General features: G+C 37.4%; 1 protein-coding gene across 1 annotated transcript; it reads right to left on the reverse strand.

Annotated features, from left to right (window-relative positions):
- Positions 1-3,667, reverse strand: GCK72_015751 (uncharacterized protein; the record flags this gene model as incomplete). The annotated part of the gene is made up of 4 exons (XM_053731108.1): positions 1-151; positions 706-830; positions 1,033-1,113; positions 3,410-3,667. 4 exons carry the CDS (start codon positions 3,665-3,667, stop codon positions 1-3), a joined length of 615 nt encoding a protein of 204 aa, XP_053585880.1.
- Between the last annotated feature and the right edge of the window lie 15,901 nt (positions 3,668-19,568).

The raw sequence follows: 19,568 nt of genomic DNA on the forward strand, positions 1-19,568 counted from the left end.
TTATTCAATTAAAAATAATTGTGTTCCAAACTCCATTTTTGCAAACTTCTTCTCCTCCACCTGGCATTCCTCCGAGCCTTTATTCTGTCGGTCGACGAGCCACACCAGTTCCATAAAAATGGAAAATGGTAGATTGTCCAAAATTGGAGCTCTGAAAAAGAAAAAAACTGGGATAGTTGTGTTATACCTAAAATTGTGTCTAAAAATGGCTGTAAATGATGAAATACATAAAAACTAACACCAAATTCGAATTCCCCATCAAAAACTACCCTTATCCCCATTTTTCTGCGTCTCTATCTCTCATTTTGTGTTTTTTGGGTTACTGTAGCGTCGATTGTGTGCAAACACCGAACACCCCGACGACAAAATGCACAGAATTCGAAAATTGAGTGAAAACCGTCTAGATAGGGGTAAAAAGGAGCGGGGAATTCGAATTTTGCAATGGAATCGTCTAAAAACATTGGTTTCACACAGAAATTCATGATTTTTTTGAAAATGTTTAGATGTGACTCTAAAAAAAAACTTTATAACTAATTAACTTCGGCTAGTCGTGTTGTTTATACTTTTCTGACAGCTCCATGATTTCTAATACGCGTTTTTCGTCAAGTTGAGGGACTAGTTTTGGATTTCTAGGCCAACTAAGCTATTTTTGTTTTAAAAAAGTGATTTTTCAGAGAAATCCTAATCTAGATGTATTCAGCTCACCTTATCGTGTAATAAACGCCAAACGGCTTCATCGGTTGCATAGTGAGAACCAATAGTCCAAACTTCTCTAGCATTATGAAAAGAAGGTCCATTTGTTTCAAATACGCATCGTCTTTGAGTTGTCGCTAAAAATTTTTTTTGTTAATTTCTGTATTATTTTTACTCAATTTTACCATGTTTACAGAAGGTCTCAGTAAAATTCCATGTGTTCCACTTTTTCTTTATCACATTTTTTCCGCATTGCTATTTTTTCACGCTTTGATAATCCGCCAAACATATTCTGCAAAAAAAAATACTATTATTACTGTTTTTCCATTGAATAACTACCTGATTATTTTGATCAGCATGGTGAAGCCAAAATTGAAAATGATTCCCCACGATAAGATGAGTAATGAGGACGACGACATTCTGAAAATATAGAATTAATCAATTATATAACAGAAAAAAACAAAATTTAACACAAATTCAACCATTTTAGGGACTTTTCATCCGAACGAGGGAGGTTTGGACCTCAAATAGTGAGAAATAAAGATTATGGGTGAAATTTTCTAAAAATTCAAATTTTGAGCTTTATTTTGAGCTAAAAATCACAGAAATCGGTCTGAAATTGACTTAAATCGAAAAGTTTGAAAATTTTTGAATTTTTGAAAAAATCGAAAATTTTCAAAATTTTCCAACTTCCTCAATTTTTACTCAATTTTTGAGTTTTTTATACCAAAATGACGAAAATTTCTTGAATTTTTTAGATAGATACAAAAATTTCGAATGTAACCATTTTTAGAAGCTTTTTACAACAAAATAATGGCGAAATCGTCTTCTAAAGAATGACATTTCGTTCCACCTTCCCAGCAAGCGGGGTTTGGAGGTCAAATAGTGAGAAATAAAGTTTATGGGTAAAATTTTCTAAAAAATTCAAAATCTGAGCTTTATTTTGACCTAAAATTCACAGAAATCGGCCTGAAATTGACTGAAATCGAAAATTAGGAAACATTTTGAATTTTTGAAAAAATCGAAAATTTTCAAAATTTTCCAACTTTCTCAATTTTTACTCAATTTTTGAGTTTTTTATACCAAAATGACGCAAATTTGTTGAATTTTTTAGATAGATACAAAAATTTCAAATGTAACCATTTTTAGGAGCTTTTCACACAAAAATAGGGGTTTTAAGTGAAAAAACGCGCTTAAGGTCAGTTTTTGAGTTTTTTTTTCAAGAAAACTGCGTGAATTTAGATGAGATATTCCAAGTTTTCATAACTTTTCGCAGTTCTACATTTAATTTAAGTTTTTCGGTATGAAAATGCAGTTTTTGAAGCGGAAAAGTAAATTTTCAGACTTTTGACTCTCGATTTTATGGAGATGGACTAGAAAGGCTACCAATTATCAGTTTTATGAATTATGGCTTGGATTGAGCTTTAAAATTCAGATTTTTTAAAGAATACCTCGATTTTTTGACTGAAAAACTGAAATTTTGGTCTGAAAAGGTGAAAATATAGCTTTAAAATCGAAAAATCTGGTTTTTACTTTTCACTGAATGACTACTACAGTCCACACTCACCTCTCATATCAATCACCAGAATAAACCATTAGAATTTCAGAAAAATCAATAAAGAATAGATTGTTGGCTGGTAACCAGAAACCTGCCGAAACGATAGAGGGGAATGACTAAACGGACGGGCGACACAGAAGGGGAGAGAGAGTGAGAGACACAGACGGTTATAGAGTAGTGAGTCAGCACCTCCGAGGTCACCCTTCTATATTGTTCCGTCGCACGACCCTTGCTGTGTTGGCCTAGAAATCCGAAACTAGTCCCTCAATTTCTATGAAAAATGGATATTTTTGGAATCAGGGGGAGTTCAGAGCTCTCAGAAAAGTATAAACACGACTATCCCATTGATTTTGCAGATATCTTTAAATGGTTTTTAGATAAAAATTTGTCTGAAACAGGCTCAAAATCAAAATAAACATGAAAACCAATATCAAATTCGGATTCCCCATCAAAAACTACCCATATCCCCATTTTTCTGCGTCTCTATCTCTCATTTTGTGTTTTTTGGGTTACTGTAGCGCCGATTGTGTGCAGACACCGAACACCACGACGACAAAATGCACAGAATTCGAAAATTGAGTGAAAACTGTCTGGATAGGGGTAAAAAGGGATGCGGAATCCGAATTTCATAGTGAAAATTGTCAAAAACCGCGTTCAAACTCAATATTATGAGTTGAAAAAGATACCAAAATGTAGATCTCAACGAGTTCTATGTCCGTGAAATACTACGGGCCGGATGGCTATTTGTTAATGTGCCGCGTGTCGGGTGCGATAAAAATAATCCCTCGTTTCCTTAGGAATATTTCTAGGCGTCGATGTTGTGGTAGAATGCGTTTGTGTGTGTAGAACCTCAAACTTGGGTAATTAAACCATTTATATAGTTAAATAACAAGAGTTAACAACTGAAGAAAAGATATAACAATAAAGGGGATGGCTTGTCCTGGCGATCCTTCACGGCGATGTTGGGCCTGCCCAGGCGATTCTGGAGCCTGCTCAACTCCGGAGGAGCCTCCCCGGCCGTAATACCGGACAGCTTCGATATCGTTGGTTGTTGCCTCGACAGAACTTTTCAATTCTTCAATTACATCCGTGTGTTTCTTGATGGCACTTCTTGCTTCATCCAGATCTCCTTTTATGATCTTCAAGAGGTCGACCAACTCGTTGCGCCGCCATGTCGTTATGGATATCACGGAGTCCCGTAGTTGCCTCCGCTGATATTGCGGTGAAGAACGTCCTTGCGCGAGCGATATCTGTCGTTACCTCACTTAAGCTTAATCCACGGTTGGCGAGATATCCTCGGATTTCCAAGTCGTTTGCGATTCCTAGGTCCTCCAGTCTCCCCAATGCTCTCTTGGCACCGAGTCTTCTCTTGGCAGCTAATTGGAAATCTCCTGGAATAGTTTGGTTTGATTCCATTTGAGTCGAATCATCTATTTTCAACTGATTATCTCCGACAAATTCAGGGAGTTTCGAGATTCAGCTGATTGTGATTCTGAAAACATAACGATTTTATTCATACCGACTTCAATTCTCTAATTCACTAAACGATTGTAGTCGACACTCACCGCTCATATCTATCACTGGAATAAACCATTAGAATTTCGAAAAAAATCGATAAATGCATTGGAAAGGGGGAATGGGTAAGAGTGGAAGGACGGGGTAAGGGTATTAGAATTCTATAAGAATCAGGGAGGGGGGACCAGCCATTCAGTAGGCAGCCTAAAATACAGAATAAGAATAGATGGTCGATGGATTCGAAGGGTACAGTAAGACAGATGGTGTACGCAGACATTGGGAAATGGCGGGAAATGTAACTGCGTACACCATCTGTCTTACTGTATCCTTCGAATCGTCGACCATCTACTCTTATTCTGCCTTTTTGACTGCCTACAGAATGGCTGGTCCCCTATTGATTCTTACAGAATTCTAATACCCTTACCTATGTTATTGATTGCCACTGTCACAGGCCAATTTCTGTCCTGTCTCTTCTCCGTTTTCCTCGGGTTCTATCTCTCGATTGAGCGACATACTGGTGGAAGAGGATGACTCCCCAAGTCGATCTCTTTCCTATACCACTCATCAAGAATGTACCTAAAACAGACTGAAATAATAAACGTCCAGATCTGGTGCAGCTGTTTGAAAGGTGAGTTACTATAGTTATACTGTAGAGCAGAGCTGTGCGGAATTCCTTCCTTCGACTTCCTTCTTCCTTCTTCCGGGCTTTTTTCACTTTTTATTCCTTCTTCCTTCTTCCCTCTTCTTTTCAAACATTTTACTTCCTTCTTCCTTGTTCCTTCTTCTGTTGAAAAGTTTACTAAAATTTTGTAATTTTCGACGGCGGAATTTTGGTGGTTTTTGACGGAATTTTATAGGAAACAACATCAAAATTCGTTTTCAGAGATGACTAGAAAAAAGTTTCCTCAAATCTGTCATTTTCAAAATTAACTTCCGATTTCCCGGTTCGGAACCCAACTTCTTTCTTCCTTCCTTCTTCCTTCCTTCTTCCTTCCTTCTTCCTTCTTCCGGGCTTTTTTCACTTTTTTCTTCCTTCTTCCTTCTTCCCTTTTGAAAAAGTTATTTCCTTCTTCCTTCTTCCTTCTTCCTTTTTAAAAAATTTTACTTCCGCACAGCTCTGCTGTAGAGTCATTTCAAAAACCGCATCCTATTTCAAAGCATATTATTTCAGAATGTCATTCAAATCTGGAAACTCCCTAAATTGCCACCGGAAGATCCAAATCGTGAGATGAAAATCGATCAATATCAAAAAATCCAAAAAGGGGAAGCAGAAATGGAACACAATCAATATTCCGGTATAGGTGAAGAAAGTATTGAGACTAGTTATTTTGGATTGCATCTCGAGGATCACATTCGACATCGACGAGGATCAGTTGGACGAGATCAGGAAATGTCATTTGCCGATCAATAGGAGCTCTATTTCAATTTTTGACAAGAAAAGCAATCGAATTTTAATTTTTCGAATATTTTTTTCACATTGTTACAATCTTTTATTGTATCAGCGAACCTTTTAAGTGTAAAAAACGGATAAATGTTTCATTTTTGATGTCGAAGATTTAACCACATTTTCAAAAAAAAATTGACAACTGTCAAACGATGCAATTAATTGGCGGCAGTTTCTGTGTCCTGGTGGGCTGTGGCTGAATTGGTTGTCTTCTCTTCTTTGTCATTTTTGGAAGCAGAATCTGTCGATTTGCTAATTGTGGTTTCAGGGGGACGCTGAAAAGTTGAAAAAGTAGAAAAATACGTAATTAAACAAATTTTTGTACCTTTTGCGTAGTATAGTTTCGGAGTCCTCGAATCGTTTTCAACGCACCCTCCAAATAGGCCAGCAGGTTGGCGTGATATGTTTTCATAATTAAATACAAATTCAAATAAGACGCCTTTTCCGAATAGCGGGTGTCCGTAAGACGTTTATACACTGCTAACTTGTCCTCACTGGAAATGATATTTTTGAAAAAAAAAGTTACAACTTTTAAACTCACAAAATCATGAAATCCGCAATGTTTGTTACTGTCAACACATCAACCACTGCAAAGTGATAGGGGGAATGCAGTGAAACAGTTTTCCACGTTTCGAAAGAAATTTTCGCAAAGATTTCGGATGGTGTTTTTTTCTTAGTTTCCTCGGACGGTTCTCAACTCTCCATATAGGTCAGCAGGTTGGCGTGGTAGGTTTTCATAATAAAAAACGAATTCGACGCTTTTTCCAAATAGCGGACGCCTGTACACTCCTAACTTGTCCTCACTGAAAATTAACTTTTTGGACAAAAAAAAACTTGACTTTTGAATTAAAAGTATTTCATCTAGAACCCAAAAAACATTTGTTCTATTCCAAATTTTTCGATTTGAAAGCTATATTTTATATTTTCATCTTGTTTTCTTTTCAGACTAAAATTTCAGTTTTTATCGGTCAAGAAATCAAGAAATTATGGTTTTCTCGAAAAATCTGGATTTTAGAGCTCAATCCAAGCAAAAATTCATAAATTAGTGACCTAGAAACCCAATATTTGGCATTTCTAGTCCATTTGTATGGAATCGGGAGTCAAAAGCCCCATTTTCATACCAAAAACTAGAACTTTCAGCTCAAAATTGTATTTCTAGAGTTTTCCCACCAAAATTTTCCATTTTTTCCTACCGAAACCCATTTTTTTATACCTTGTTAACAAATCAGGCGTCTCTGAATAAAAAATTCCACCTTTTTTCTGGTTTTTCCTACCAAAACCCTTATTTTATTCACATTTCCTGTGTCACAAGCCGATTTTGTATTTAAAAATGGGTCTTGGTTGGAAAAACTGGAAAATTTAGGTGGGAAAACTCCAGAAAGATTTTTCGAGAAAACCTCGATTTCTTGACTGAAAACCTGAAATTTTAGTCTGAAAAGGTGAAAATTAAGCTTTCAAATCGAAAAATCTGAACTTTTTGAGTCAGAAAGCTCTAGAAATACAATTTTGAGCTGAAAATTTGAGTTTTTAGTATGAAAAAGCAGTTTTTGAAGCGGAAACGACAAATTTTCAGACTTTTGACTCTCGATTTTCTAGAGATGGACTCGAAATTGCAGTTTTATGAATTTTGGTTTAGATTGAGCTCAAAAATCCGGATCTTACAAAAAAACCTCGATTTCTTGACTGAAAACCTGACATTTTAGTCGGAAAACAAGGTGAAAATTTAGCTTAAAAAATCTGGATTTTTACACTCACCTCTCATATCTATCACCAGAATAAACCATTAGAATTTCACAAAAAATCAATAAATGCATAGGGAGACGGGTAACCAGAAACCTGCCTAGAAGGGGGGAATGAATAAGAGTGGGGGAAGGACGGACGGAAAAGGGGCTATAGGGGGAGAGAGTGACCTTGAACTCGACGAAAACGAGAAAGAGACGGCACGGAAACTGCCAATATTTTCTGGTAAGAATCCAGTGTTATCCTTCAATTTGTGATAATTTTTCAACAACAAAAAATGCCATTCAGACTTTCGAATTTTATATTTGCCATAAAAATTGTTTGAACTCAAAATATCTATGAGCGAAATCGAAGAGTATACAGAACTGTTGGCGCATTTGTCGCGCTCACTAACTCCACGATTGGAAATTGATATGTTTTCTGGTTTTTTGTAATAATTTTCAGAGAAAATAAACAATATGACGACAACATGTCACAATTGAATAGCAGCGTTGGACGAAAGCTGCCGGGATCCTTTCTGTGCAGTTGAAGAACATGAAATATGAACAATTTATTTGATTGTTGTGAAACAATGAACCGGATCTGGTCATAGGTATCTCTTCGACCACTAGGAGTCCATTTCTTGTGTCAAAATCTGCTAAATGTCTATGAGAGCCGAGTTATGAGCACTCAAACTTTAAGCTTTTTCACATGAAATTCCAAAGTACACTGCCCGACATAAATATAGAGCCACTTGTGATTATCAACTATCTCACAAAAATGAAATCTTCTAAATGTCTCAGCGAGCCGAGTTATGAGCTCTCAAACTTTTCATATGATTAAGATTTTTCCCATGAACTTCCAAATCGGCCTTATATACGCCACCACGTGGTTCAAATTGTGTTCCCCAGTGGTTTACCTGTGTTTGTATGTCACAAAAATGAGAATATCTTGCGTATACTACACTGCCCGACATAAATATAGAGCCACTTGTGATTATCAACTATCTCACAAAAATGATGATACTTCAGGAAGTTTTCAGAATGGGAAATATATACATTTATTAGCTGAAAAATGTTGCATGCAAAACATTTTAACTCTGCCTCTTTGTTTTTGGAAAAATCGAAAAAATGTGAAAAATGGCTTCAATCTATCCGACATAAGTATACTCACAAAAAGTGTCAAAAATGAGATATTCACTAGCTAAAAACATTGAATTTGGAATCTTCGTCAAAAAAAATTGGAGCCATTTTTCACATTTTTTCGATTTTTCCAAAAACCAAGAGGCAGAGTTAAAATGTTTTGCATGCAACATTTTTCAGATAATAAATGTATATATTTCCCATTCTGAAAACTTCCTGAAGTATCATCATTTTTGTGAGATAGTCGATAATCACAAGTGGCTCTATATTTATGTCGGGCAGTGTAGTATACGCAAGATATTCTCATTTTTGTGACATACAGACGCAGGTAAACCACTGGGGAACACAATTTGAACGACGTGGTGGCGTATATAAGGCCGATTTGGAAGTTCATGGGAAAAATCTTAATCATATGAAAAGTTTGAGAGCTCATAACTCGGCTCGCTGAGACATTTAGAAGGTTTTGACTGCAGAAATGGATTCCCCATGGTCGAAAGTACCTATGACCAAATTTATAGATAGTTTGAAAGTGGGGCCTCTCCATAGACTTCAGAGCAAGAAAATTACATTTATACAGAGTTAGTTCGAAATAGTGACCGAAGCTTACTTTCCTACCCCACTGCAAACCCACTGCAAGTGAACTATGGAAGAATCTCGAAAAACGTTCATTTTTTTGCAATTACATAACATGAGAATCATATATTTCAAATATACATCGTCATTATTGGGAATAATGTAGAAATAAGTCCGGTTCCAAATGTGACAACAGATGTTGTCTTTTCTGAGGTACACGTTCCTTGGAGCATGATCTCGGAAGGACCGTCCACATACATGTCCAGATCGAGAGGAGATGTCATTCTGCCCACAATTTTTCAACTTCCATCGTGTAATCCGTCTAGTTAATCATGATGTCATGTCCTTCGGTGCTCTTCCTGTCCATAACTTTCCAATGATGTCCCAGAGGCTATCATGAAACATGGGCATATTGTCCTTGAAGTATTCCTCGATTTCTCCAACTGTTTGAGCAAATTGGAACGATTTTTGATGAAAATCCAGCAATTTAATCAGACTTTTACGTTTTGGATGTTTGTTGAACACATAATCGTCTTCCTGCCCTGCTGCTCAATTGGTACATAACAGAGTTCATTACGGTACCAGAGAGCATTGACTGCTTTGCATGGGGTACTGTATCCAAGTATTGGAGAACTTGCCAGTTGTTTCCTTCGACCGTCCAGCTGATTGAGCGTAATAGAATGATTTTTGACACTCGGTGGCGGAGTGCAACAGAAAATAGTCCGATTCAAATTATTGCTAAAGTCGATTAGTGTTGATGGTCGAAAACCCAAACGATACATGTGCAACCCAATTTCATTTGTCGGTTCATGTTTCCTCTGGAAAGTTGAAAATGGGGAATGAGGGAAAAATTGGTAATTTAAGAGGATTTCATTTTCTATATTTCTATAAGTTTACCAGTTACTTACCTCTCATTGGGAATATTTGGGGCAAAACTATCTTCCAGAATACAGAAGTCACAGGAATAAGGGGTAAGGGGAATAGGGGTATTAGAATTTTATAAGAATCAAGGGAGACCAGCCATTCAGTAGGCAGTCGAGAAGGCAGAATGAGAATAGATGGTCGACGATTCGAAGGAACACAGGAAGACAGATGGTGTACGCAGTCACATTGAGAGCGCGCGTACCTCCTGGGAAATCCTCCTGGGAAATGGCGGGAAATGTGACTGCGTACACCATCTGTCTTCCTGTTTCCTTAGAATCCTTGACCATCTATTCTCATTCTGCCTTTCTGACTGCCTACTGAATGGCTGGTCCCCCCACCCTAATGATTCTTATACAATTCTCATACCCTTCCCCCTGCCCCCTACATTCCTGACAATCTCAGTTTCTCGATAAAGAGGTAAGTGACTCAAAACCGAACACCAAACTCGAATTCCCCATCAAAAACTACCCTTATCCCCATTTTTCTGCGTCTCTATCTCTCATTTTGTGTTTTTTGGGTTACTGTAGCGCCGATTGTGGGCAAACACCAAACATCACGACGACAAAATGCACAGATTTCGAAAATTGAGTGAAAACCGTCTGGATAGGGGTAAAAAGGCATGGGGAATTCGAATTTAACATGGAAATTGAGATCGGAACACGTTTTTATACGAGAAATGAGTTTTTAAGATATGAAACTTGCCGAATGGCGATAAAATTTTACAATTCTTAAAACTAACACCAAATTCAGATTCCCCATCAAAAACTATCCTATATCCCCATTTTTCTGCGTCTCTATCTCTCATTCTGTGTTTTTTTGGGTTACTGTAGCGCCGATTGTGTGCAAATACCGAACACCCCGACGACAAAATGCACAGAATTCGAAAATTGTGGGAAAAGTGTCTGGATAGGGGTAAAAAGTGGTGAGGAATCCGAATTTCGCAATGAAAACGTGTAAAAACGTGAGATTCACACTGAATTGCATGTTTTTTTTGTTGAAAAATAAACAATGATAGGATAAACAATATGAATTTTCAAAACTAAGAACAAAAAATTTCAGCTCAGCCCAATTCAACATTTCATTTCAGACCACTGAAACCGGGAAAAGATGTCGCATGAGACTCCCTCCATTAACGCTGGCCCAACGAAGAAACGACAGAAAACAGAAATGTGAGAGATCTGAAACACTCCAAACTTCTAAGAAAATGATTGGAATATTCGAAGAAAACAACTAGCTGTTCACCCTGAATGAGCGATTCAGAATGACATTATTGATGAAAACGAAAAAAATGGAACTTGGCAGAAAACTTGGACTGGAGTCGGGAGGAAATCGGGAACTCAAAAATAGAGGTTTAGAATTGAAAATCCAATTTTGTCTCATAAAAATCAATGAGTATTGTTCCAGAATTCTTCAACACCCTGCTGGATTTCTCTTGTTTCCTGAACACAACTCTAAACTTGCTGTATAGCTGCAATTTTAGACTGACAAGAACTCCATAAAGGTCAAAATGATGTGCATAGGAACTTCTTAAGGTGAGAAATATCAATTCAAAAAGAAATGAGCATAAAATTGTTAAAATTACAGATGATTTAAACTCAATTGAGTTCAAGTCAAGTGTTGAAACAAAATGTGCCTTCAATCACAACTCTACAGTTACCTTATGGTTCGGGAAAGTGGAACATTTGAAAAAGTCTACCGTAAAAAGTATCTAATTTAATTTAATTTATGTTCTTCACAAGTTAATAAAGCTTACTAAATTATTTCTTTGTTTATCCTATCATTTTTTATTTTTCAACAAAAAAAACATGCTATTCAGTGTGAATCTCACGTTTTTAGACGTTTTCATTGCGAAATTCGGATTCCCCGCCCCGTTTTACCCCTATCCGGCCGGTTTTCACTCAATTTTCGAATTTTGTGCAATTTGTCGTCGGGGTGTTCGGTGTTTGCACACATTCGGCGCTACAGTAACCCAAAAAACTCAAAACGAGAGAAAGAGACGCAGAAAAATGGGGTTAGGGGCAGTTTTTAATGGGGAATCTGAATCTGATGTTACTTTTTAAGAATTGTAAAAATTTGACCGCTATTCGGCAGGTTTCATATCTTTAAAACTTATTTTCTGTATAAAAACGTGTTCCAGTCTTAATTTCTATGTAAAATTCGGGTTCCCCGCCCCTCTTTACCCCGTTCCGGACGGTTTTCACTCAATTTTCGAATTCTGTGCATTTTGTCGTTGGGGTGTTCGGTGTTTGCACACAATCGGCACTACAGTAACCCGAAAAACACAAAATGAGAGATAGAGATGCAGAAAAATGGGGAAAAGGGTAGTTTTTGATGGGGAATTCGAATCTGGCGTTAGTTTTCTCGTTTATTTTGATTTTGAGTCAGTTTCAGACGAATTTTTACCCTAAAACTATTAAAAACACACTCAAGATGTCTGCGGATAGTCCTGTTTATACTTTTCTGAGAGCTCTGAACTCCCTGATTCCAAATATCCAATTTTCATAAAAGTTGAGGCGGACTAGTTTCGGATTTCTAGGCCAACATAGCATCCCAAGACCTAAAGGTTGTGCGACGGAACAATATAAAGGGGGTGACCTGTGCTAGTCGGTGTTCTTTCTGACTCACTACTCTATAACCGTCTGCATCTCTCTCTCTCTCTCTCCCCTTTGTGTCGCCCGTCCCCTTAGTCATTCCCCTCAATCGGTTCGGCTGGTTTCTGGTTACTCGCCGTCCTACGTGTATATAGTTATTGATTTTTTTGGAATTCTAATGGATCATTCTGGTTTTGTGATAGATAATGAGGTGAGTGTCGAAAAAAACTTGTTGAAAACTCAAAAAACTGTATCTGTACTCGTTTATTGACTTAAAATGCACTTTTTGCACTATTTTTTGTGTGAAACCCGAGTATTTCTCACCTCAACTGTCCATAATAGACCAGTAGAAAGAATAAAATAAACTAGGAATCAATAAAAATCAGAAAGAATACGCCTATTCCGTTAAGGCATATAGAAGTTAGTTGTGAGAGTATAAATTGTGTCTTTCGGCTCAAAAACTGTATCTGCACATTTTTTTGACTTAAAACATTCTAAAAACCCCTATTTTTCTCTGGAAACCTCTTAATTCTCACCTCAACAATGCATAATTGATAAATAGATGAGAAGAAAGAATAAAATTAACTAGGATTCAATAAAAATCAGTTTTTTCAAAAAGAATACGCCTATTCAGTAAGGCATATAAAAGTTAGTTGTGAGAGTATACTGAGACAATCGACTGGGTGAGTGACCTCCAGATGTCTCTGATTCTCTAACACTCTCCTCATTACATACTCTCTTTCTCTCGCTATATTTTCACAGGTGTGAACTAGTCCAATGTATAATACTTGGGGTACTTGGACACCTTGTGACATCATTCATTATTTTGTACGGACACTCTCTAGAGACTTACATATTGACGCAGCGCGATTTTTGAGCTTAAAATGACCGTAACTCTCCAGGGACCGTCCGCACAAAAAATTTTTCAACCATACTTGCAAATCGGGCCGGCCCGCAACTCGCTTCAAGCTCAATGTTATGAGCTGAAAAATACACCAAAATGTGGATCTCGGCGAGTTCTATGCCCGCCACCTACTACGGGCCGGACGGCTATTCGTTAATATGTCCCGGGTCGGGAAAAAGTGCCGAAAAACGCGAAAATGGTCAAAAAGCCATTCTAGCCCGGCCCGCGGCATATTAACGAATAGCCATCCGGCCCGTAGTAGATCACGGGCATAGAACTCGTCGAGATCTACATTTTGGTGTATTTTTCAGCCCTTAATATTGAGTTTAACGCAAGTTAGCCCTTAATATTGAGCTTCAGCCCTTAATATTGAGCTTAACGCAAGCCGGCCCGTGTCGGCCCGTTTTGGCCCCGTTTGCAAGTATGTTGTCAACTACAAAAATGGAGCTCTACCTTTGATCTGTATGATCCATTAAAAATCTACTTGATGGGACAATAAATATTACCATGACACACTCTCAAAGTCGGACCTTTTCAACTGAAACGGCCAAATTACTTCATCGTACTGCACGGTACTGTATATCTACAGTTTACAACAATACTTGTGTTAGACAGTGCCTGTCTCCTTTTTTATGAATAATGACAAAACGTGGGAAAACTAACAAAAGAAATGGAGAGAGAGAGAGAAGGAGAAAATTTTTGGCCTCCAAAATGAGTGTGTCACTTACATGAGTTTTGAAAAAGGATAATAATCAATACATATGAAAAAGTGACAAAAATTAATTATCAAAAAGTCTATTTTCAGAATGTCGTCATCCTCATTGGAAGCTGCTGAGTGGTGCAAGAAGTGACCACCCATGTGGCTGTCTTTCTTGTCCCTCGCCTTTGCATGGGGAAGCACATTTAACTTTGGCTTCACCATGCTGATCACCAACCCTGCACAGAGCGCATTTGTCAAATGTGAGTCTCTCTACTTGAAAATGTGATTTAATATATATATGTATTCTTTTTCAGTTTGTGAGGGAATCAAATAAGAAGAACAAGGGATCCAGATTTGGTATGGCTGTAGACACGCAATGGTTCGTCATCTTGTCCATACCAATTATTGCTCGGTAAGGTTCTATCTTCTCATTAAAAATAATAAAACTCTGATTTTCAGTCACGGAAGGAAGAACTCGTAAATGTGGAAAGGAAAGTGATCGCCTCCATCATGTTCTACCAAGGAATCACGACCACTGGCCAAGATTATGATGGAAGCAATGTCGGGGATCACCGTCATCAACTATGGGATTGGATCAGGATACCGCTGCCAATATCAATTCTCATCGCTCTTGGTTACTACGGATATCTGGACACAATTAGAAGAACTCTGAATGAGTATGCAACGTCAGAAGCACGAGTGGATGTAGTGGAGCCAATCCCTGTAAAATTGAAGAAATCGAGACAATTCAATATCTTGTTAATTTGTTGTTAATATATTTATTTATAAAAAAGGCTATAAATTTCTGAATATATAGATAGGGACCGCAATGAACGTGGGCGTAGTTATTCATTTTCTTCTCTTGGGCCGTCATGGGGAGCTTATTGAAATGTTTGGTGGACTGCCCTGAGAACCCAGTACGATAAAACAGAATGAAAACCTTTTACCCCTATGTAATCGAGTACGTAGAATTCAATGAACACACTTTCCTTTCACCCAAATGTATAGTTTTCTCAGAAAACTGAAAAAAAGTTTTGCTTTTTTCAGAAAAATGTCACGTTTAATTTGTTCTAGGTCGGACACGCATCATTTTTTGACAGTTTCTAATAGTTCTGGACATACTCTAATAGGTTTTGATTCTGTGTATTTTGTCGTCACGGTATTCGGTGTCTGCACACAATCGGCGCTACAGTAAAAAATCAGACTGTCAAGTTCTCCTCGAAGACCCATGACCCTCATTAATCTCTCCCCTCTGTCCGATAACTTTTTCTCTTTTATTCTCCCCATTTGGAATGCCATTGTTGCCAATGTTAATAGTTTCCTCTCACCCACCCAGTTTGAATCTTTCCTTGACACTGCCATCACCCGGTTTTAATTTTTTTTACTTTTCCTGGTCTTTTCGTTAAATATATTTCTTTCTTTTTCCTTTATTTAGCCTTTGTCACGTTTTTCTCTTCCCCCGTGTCATTATTGTCTGTATTTTCAACCTTCAACTTTTTTTTCTTCTTTTCCTCGATTCTACCTTGTTTGTCCCCTTCTATTTATTACTCGAAACTGTCTCGTGAGTGACCGTTTCCAGTCTTTTGTATCTATTTCTTTTTCCTTTAGTCCCAATAAATATATATAACCCCGAAAAACACAAAATGAGAGATAGAGGCGCAGAAAAATGGGGATATGGGTAGTTTTTGATGGGGAATTCGAATTTGAGCTTAGTTTTTATGTAATCCATCACTTTCAGCCATTTTTAGCAGAATTTTTAGCTTAAATTTAGTGAGGAAACCGGATACTGTAGTTACCGTAGTCGTGTTTATACTTTTCTGAGAGCTCTAAACGCCCTGATTCCAAATATCCATTTTTTCGTAAAAGTTGAGGCGGACTAGTTTTGGATTTCTAGGCCAACAGTATAAAGAGGGTGACCTGTGCTAGTCGGAGGTGCTGACTCACTACTCTATAATCGTCTGCGTCTCTCTCTCTCTCTCCCTTCTTGTCGTCCATTTCCCCACTTATTCATTCCCCTCTCGGCACGGTTTCTGGTTACCCGCCTCCCAATGCATTTATTGATTTTTTTCGAATTCTAATAGATTATTCTGGTTTTGTGATAGATAATGAGGTGAGTGTGGGCTATATTCTTTCAGTGCTGAATTTTTCACATAATACGCACCAAAAATCACCAAATAATGTCAAAATCCGACAAAAACGACCAAAAAACCGGGAAAAATTGTGAAAAATCGAAAAATTAATGACTTAATAGTAGAGTTTCAGGTAATCCAAGTTCCAAAGAGCCGTTGACATCCAACGACATCGGATTGCGTATCATGAAGCGGTAATTAGTCTAAAACTTCTATCTAATCATCCATTAATTGGATTTGTAGCTTGCCAACAGTTGGAGACAACTGAATATGAGGGACGAGCACAATTAGAAGTTAAAGGAAAGGAAAAAGGCATTCATATCTTTGAGCATAATGCACTTCTCACTAGACGAAGAACACATGTGGTAAGTTTATCCTAAAATTTCATTAAAAAGTTCAAAACCGAAAAAAATCGGTTAAAAATCCTGTTTTCGATACTTCCCATTTCAAAATTGGACAGTTTCAAATCATTCCATTTGCTCAATCTAAAAACCAAGCTCAAATTCGAATTCCCCATCAAAAACTACCCATATCTCCTCATTTCTGCGTCTCTATCTCTCATTTTGTGTTTTTTGGGTTACTGTAGCGCCGATTGTGTGCAAACACCGAACACCCCGACGACAAAATGCACAGAATTTGAAAATTGAGTGAAAAGTGTCTGGATAAGGGTAAAAAGAGGCGGGACACCCGAATTTTTATATAATTTTGGGTTTAGACTCACCTTTTACATCGAGAACTTTAAAACGCATTTTCTGTATAAAAACGTGATCCAATATCAATTTCTATGTAAAATTCGGGTTCCCCGTCTTTTTTTACCCCTATCCCGACGGTTTTCACACAATTTTCGAATTCTGTGTATTTTGTCGTCGCGGTGTTCGGTGTTTGCACACAATCGGCGCTACAGTAACCCAAAAAACACAAAATGAGAGATAGAGGCGCAGAAAAATGGGGGTATGGGTAGTTTTTGATGGGGAATCCGAATTTGAGTATTGTTTTTGCAGAGTGTGATCGATAGGGATACATGGAAGGACCATCCGGGCGAAAAGGAGAAGAGAAAGTTGAGAAATGTGTCTCCAGTGTTCTAAGTTCCAGTGAGTTTTGACAGCAAAATTTTGTCAGTTTTTTCATGTTAATAATTCAGGGATCAATATGATTAAAAAATGAGAAAAGAGGAACCGCTGCTGGAATATATGACTCAAAACATCCGGGACGTCATCAAAGATCTGGCCAGCCGTCCACCGAGGTGAGGATAGTAGTGATATTACTGTAATTTCTATAATACAACACAATTTTTTCAGTGGCAGAGGTCCAAAAACAAGCTGTACGAGCCTTCTTCAAAAATCGGGCTGGGAAAACTACTCACGATTTCTCACAGAAGCCTACCGGTGCCTTATTTCATATTATAATCCAAATTTAGTACCTATCTTCTTTCATTTATTTCTATAAGTGTCCATCAGTTGTAATTTCAAGCTAAATTATCTTATTTTAAATAAATTATATTTCAATTCTCAATTTGAATTACTTGCTCTCTAGCGCTCCACAAAATTCTGCACATTTTGAGTCATAAATCATCAAAAAATACCAAAAAACCCCAAAAAGTTATAGATTTTCGAAACTTTTCGAAAATCCAATTTTTACAAAACCCGCCGTATTTCAGTCAGATGGTGTTTGTACGAAATGAACACTAAATTTTTGAAATCAGCGTGTTCTCAGCTTTCAGAAAAGTACCCACAAGCCTAGGTTCTGCTCATTTCAGGTCTCGACACGATTTACGGCGGGGTACTGTAGTTTTCGTGGTGGGACCCAAAGTTGTCAGAACCAGGGCTTGTGGGTACTTTTCTGAAAGCTTTCGACAAGCTGAAAACGATTGTAACAATTAAAAATGTCTAAATCTTCATTCAGTGATTTTGGGTCCCACCACGAAAACTACAGTAACCCGCGCGTAAATCGTGTCGAGACCCTGCGTAGGCTTGTGGGTACTTTTCTGAACGCTCTTGATCTCCTGAATTCAACTCTGTCACTCGTTTTAAGGTTGGGGGACTAGTTTTGGTTTTCTAGGCCATCAATTGTTTACGAATACAACGTATTTCTATAGATAACATTATGCAGTTCCACCGACCGCTTGTGTGTGCCTTTCCACATGTCAATTTATTCACTCTCTTGCTGTCTGCGTCTCTCGCTCTCTTTCTCTTTTGTTGGAAACGATTTTTCTATTTTCACATTCATTCCCCTTTCCCGCTTGGCTTGTTTCTGGTTACTCGCCTAAAAATATGTATATATTCAATGATTTTTTGTGAATTCTAGTATTTTTCTTGGAGTTGGTTATGTGAATGGTAAGTAAAAACTGTCTCTACTTTGAAAAAACTTAAAATCGACCTGAAAATTGCAACTTCTGTCAAAAAACACGTTTTCCATCAAATTTTAGTCACAAATTCGGTTTATATGACTATTTTTACCCCTATCCAGACGATTTTCACACAATTTTTGAATTCTGTGCATTTTGCCGTCGGGGTGTTCGGTGTTTGCACACAATCGGCACTACAGTAACCCAAAAAACACAGAATGAGAGATAGAGACGCAGAAAAATGGGGATATGGGTAGTTTTTGGTGGGGAATCCGAATATGGTGTTAGTTTTCTCGTTTATTCTGACTGTGAGCCACATTTTGACATTACTTTTTGAAAATTGTAGAAAGATTTTCGAAAATCTATTTTCACAAAAACTACGGAACTTTTGGTATCAAAAACTGTCTAGCCTCCGATTCTATTGTTTTCTAATACGCATGAAATCAAAAATTTTGCTGAATTTCGTCTCTTGCCGAACTTTACTTAAAATGGGTGAGAAAATGATCAAAAGAGGTGAAGAGAGCAAGGATTTTCTAGGCCGTCAATTGTTAATTTTGTTTTTAGACTCACCTTTTACATTGAGAACTCACAAATACAGAATAACAAAAAAAATCTATTTTAAAAAAATCATTCTTATACAGTACCGCTCAAAAGTATATTAAGTTTTGGTTTTTTCAGTTGAAAAGGTCCAACTTTGAGAGTGTGTCATAGTAATACTTATTGTCTCATCAAATAGATTTTTAATAAATCATACAGATTGAAAATAGAACTCCATTTTTGTAGTTGACAACTTTTCTGTACGGACACTCCCTAGAGAGTTACGGTCATCTTAAGTAAGACAGCTCAAAATTGCACTGAAAAGAGTCGATTTGAGGGCGAAATTACTTTGTCGATATGTAACTCTCTAGGGAGTGCCCGTACAAAAAAGTTGTCAACTACAAAAATGGAGCTCTACCTTTGATCTATGAAATCCATTAAAAATCTACTTGATGGGACAATAAGTATAACCATGACACAATCTCAAAGTCGGACATTTTCAACTGAAAAAGGCAAAACTTAATATACTTTTGAGCGGTACTGTATATAAATATTTTTTAGGTTTGTAACCACAATGCATGCTTCTTTCCAAAACGAAGATCGTTTTTATCATTTGGATAATATTCTCGGTTTTCCAAACGGGGAATGCTGGTCTTCACGTAAGTATATATCGGATTTTTGTACATTTTTATTGTAGTTTTCAGGATGTCGCTCAATGTGTTATATCTGAATTAAAAGTGTTCCTTGGGGAAAACCTGGATTCTATGGTGTCAAACGAGACGAAGCAATAGTTTG

Source organism: Caenorhabditis remanei, chromosome IV (assembly GCF_010183535.1).
Source record: "Caenorhabditis remanei strain PX506 chromosome IV, whole genome shotgun sequence".
NCBI lineage: Eukaryota > Metazoa > Nematoda > Chromadorea > Rhabditida > Rhabditidae > Caenorhabditis > Caenorhabditis remanei.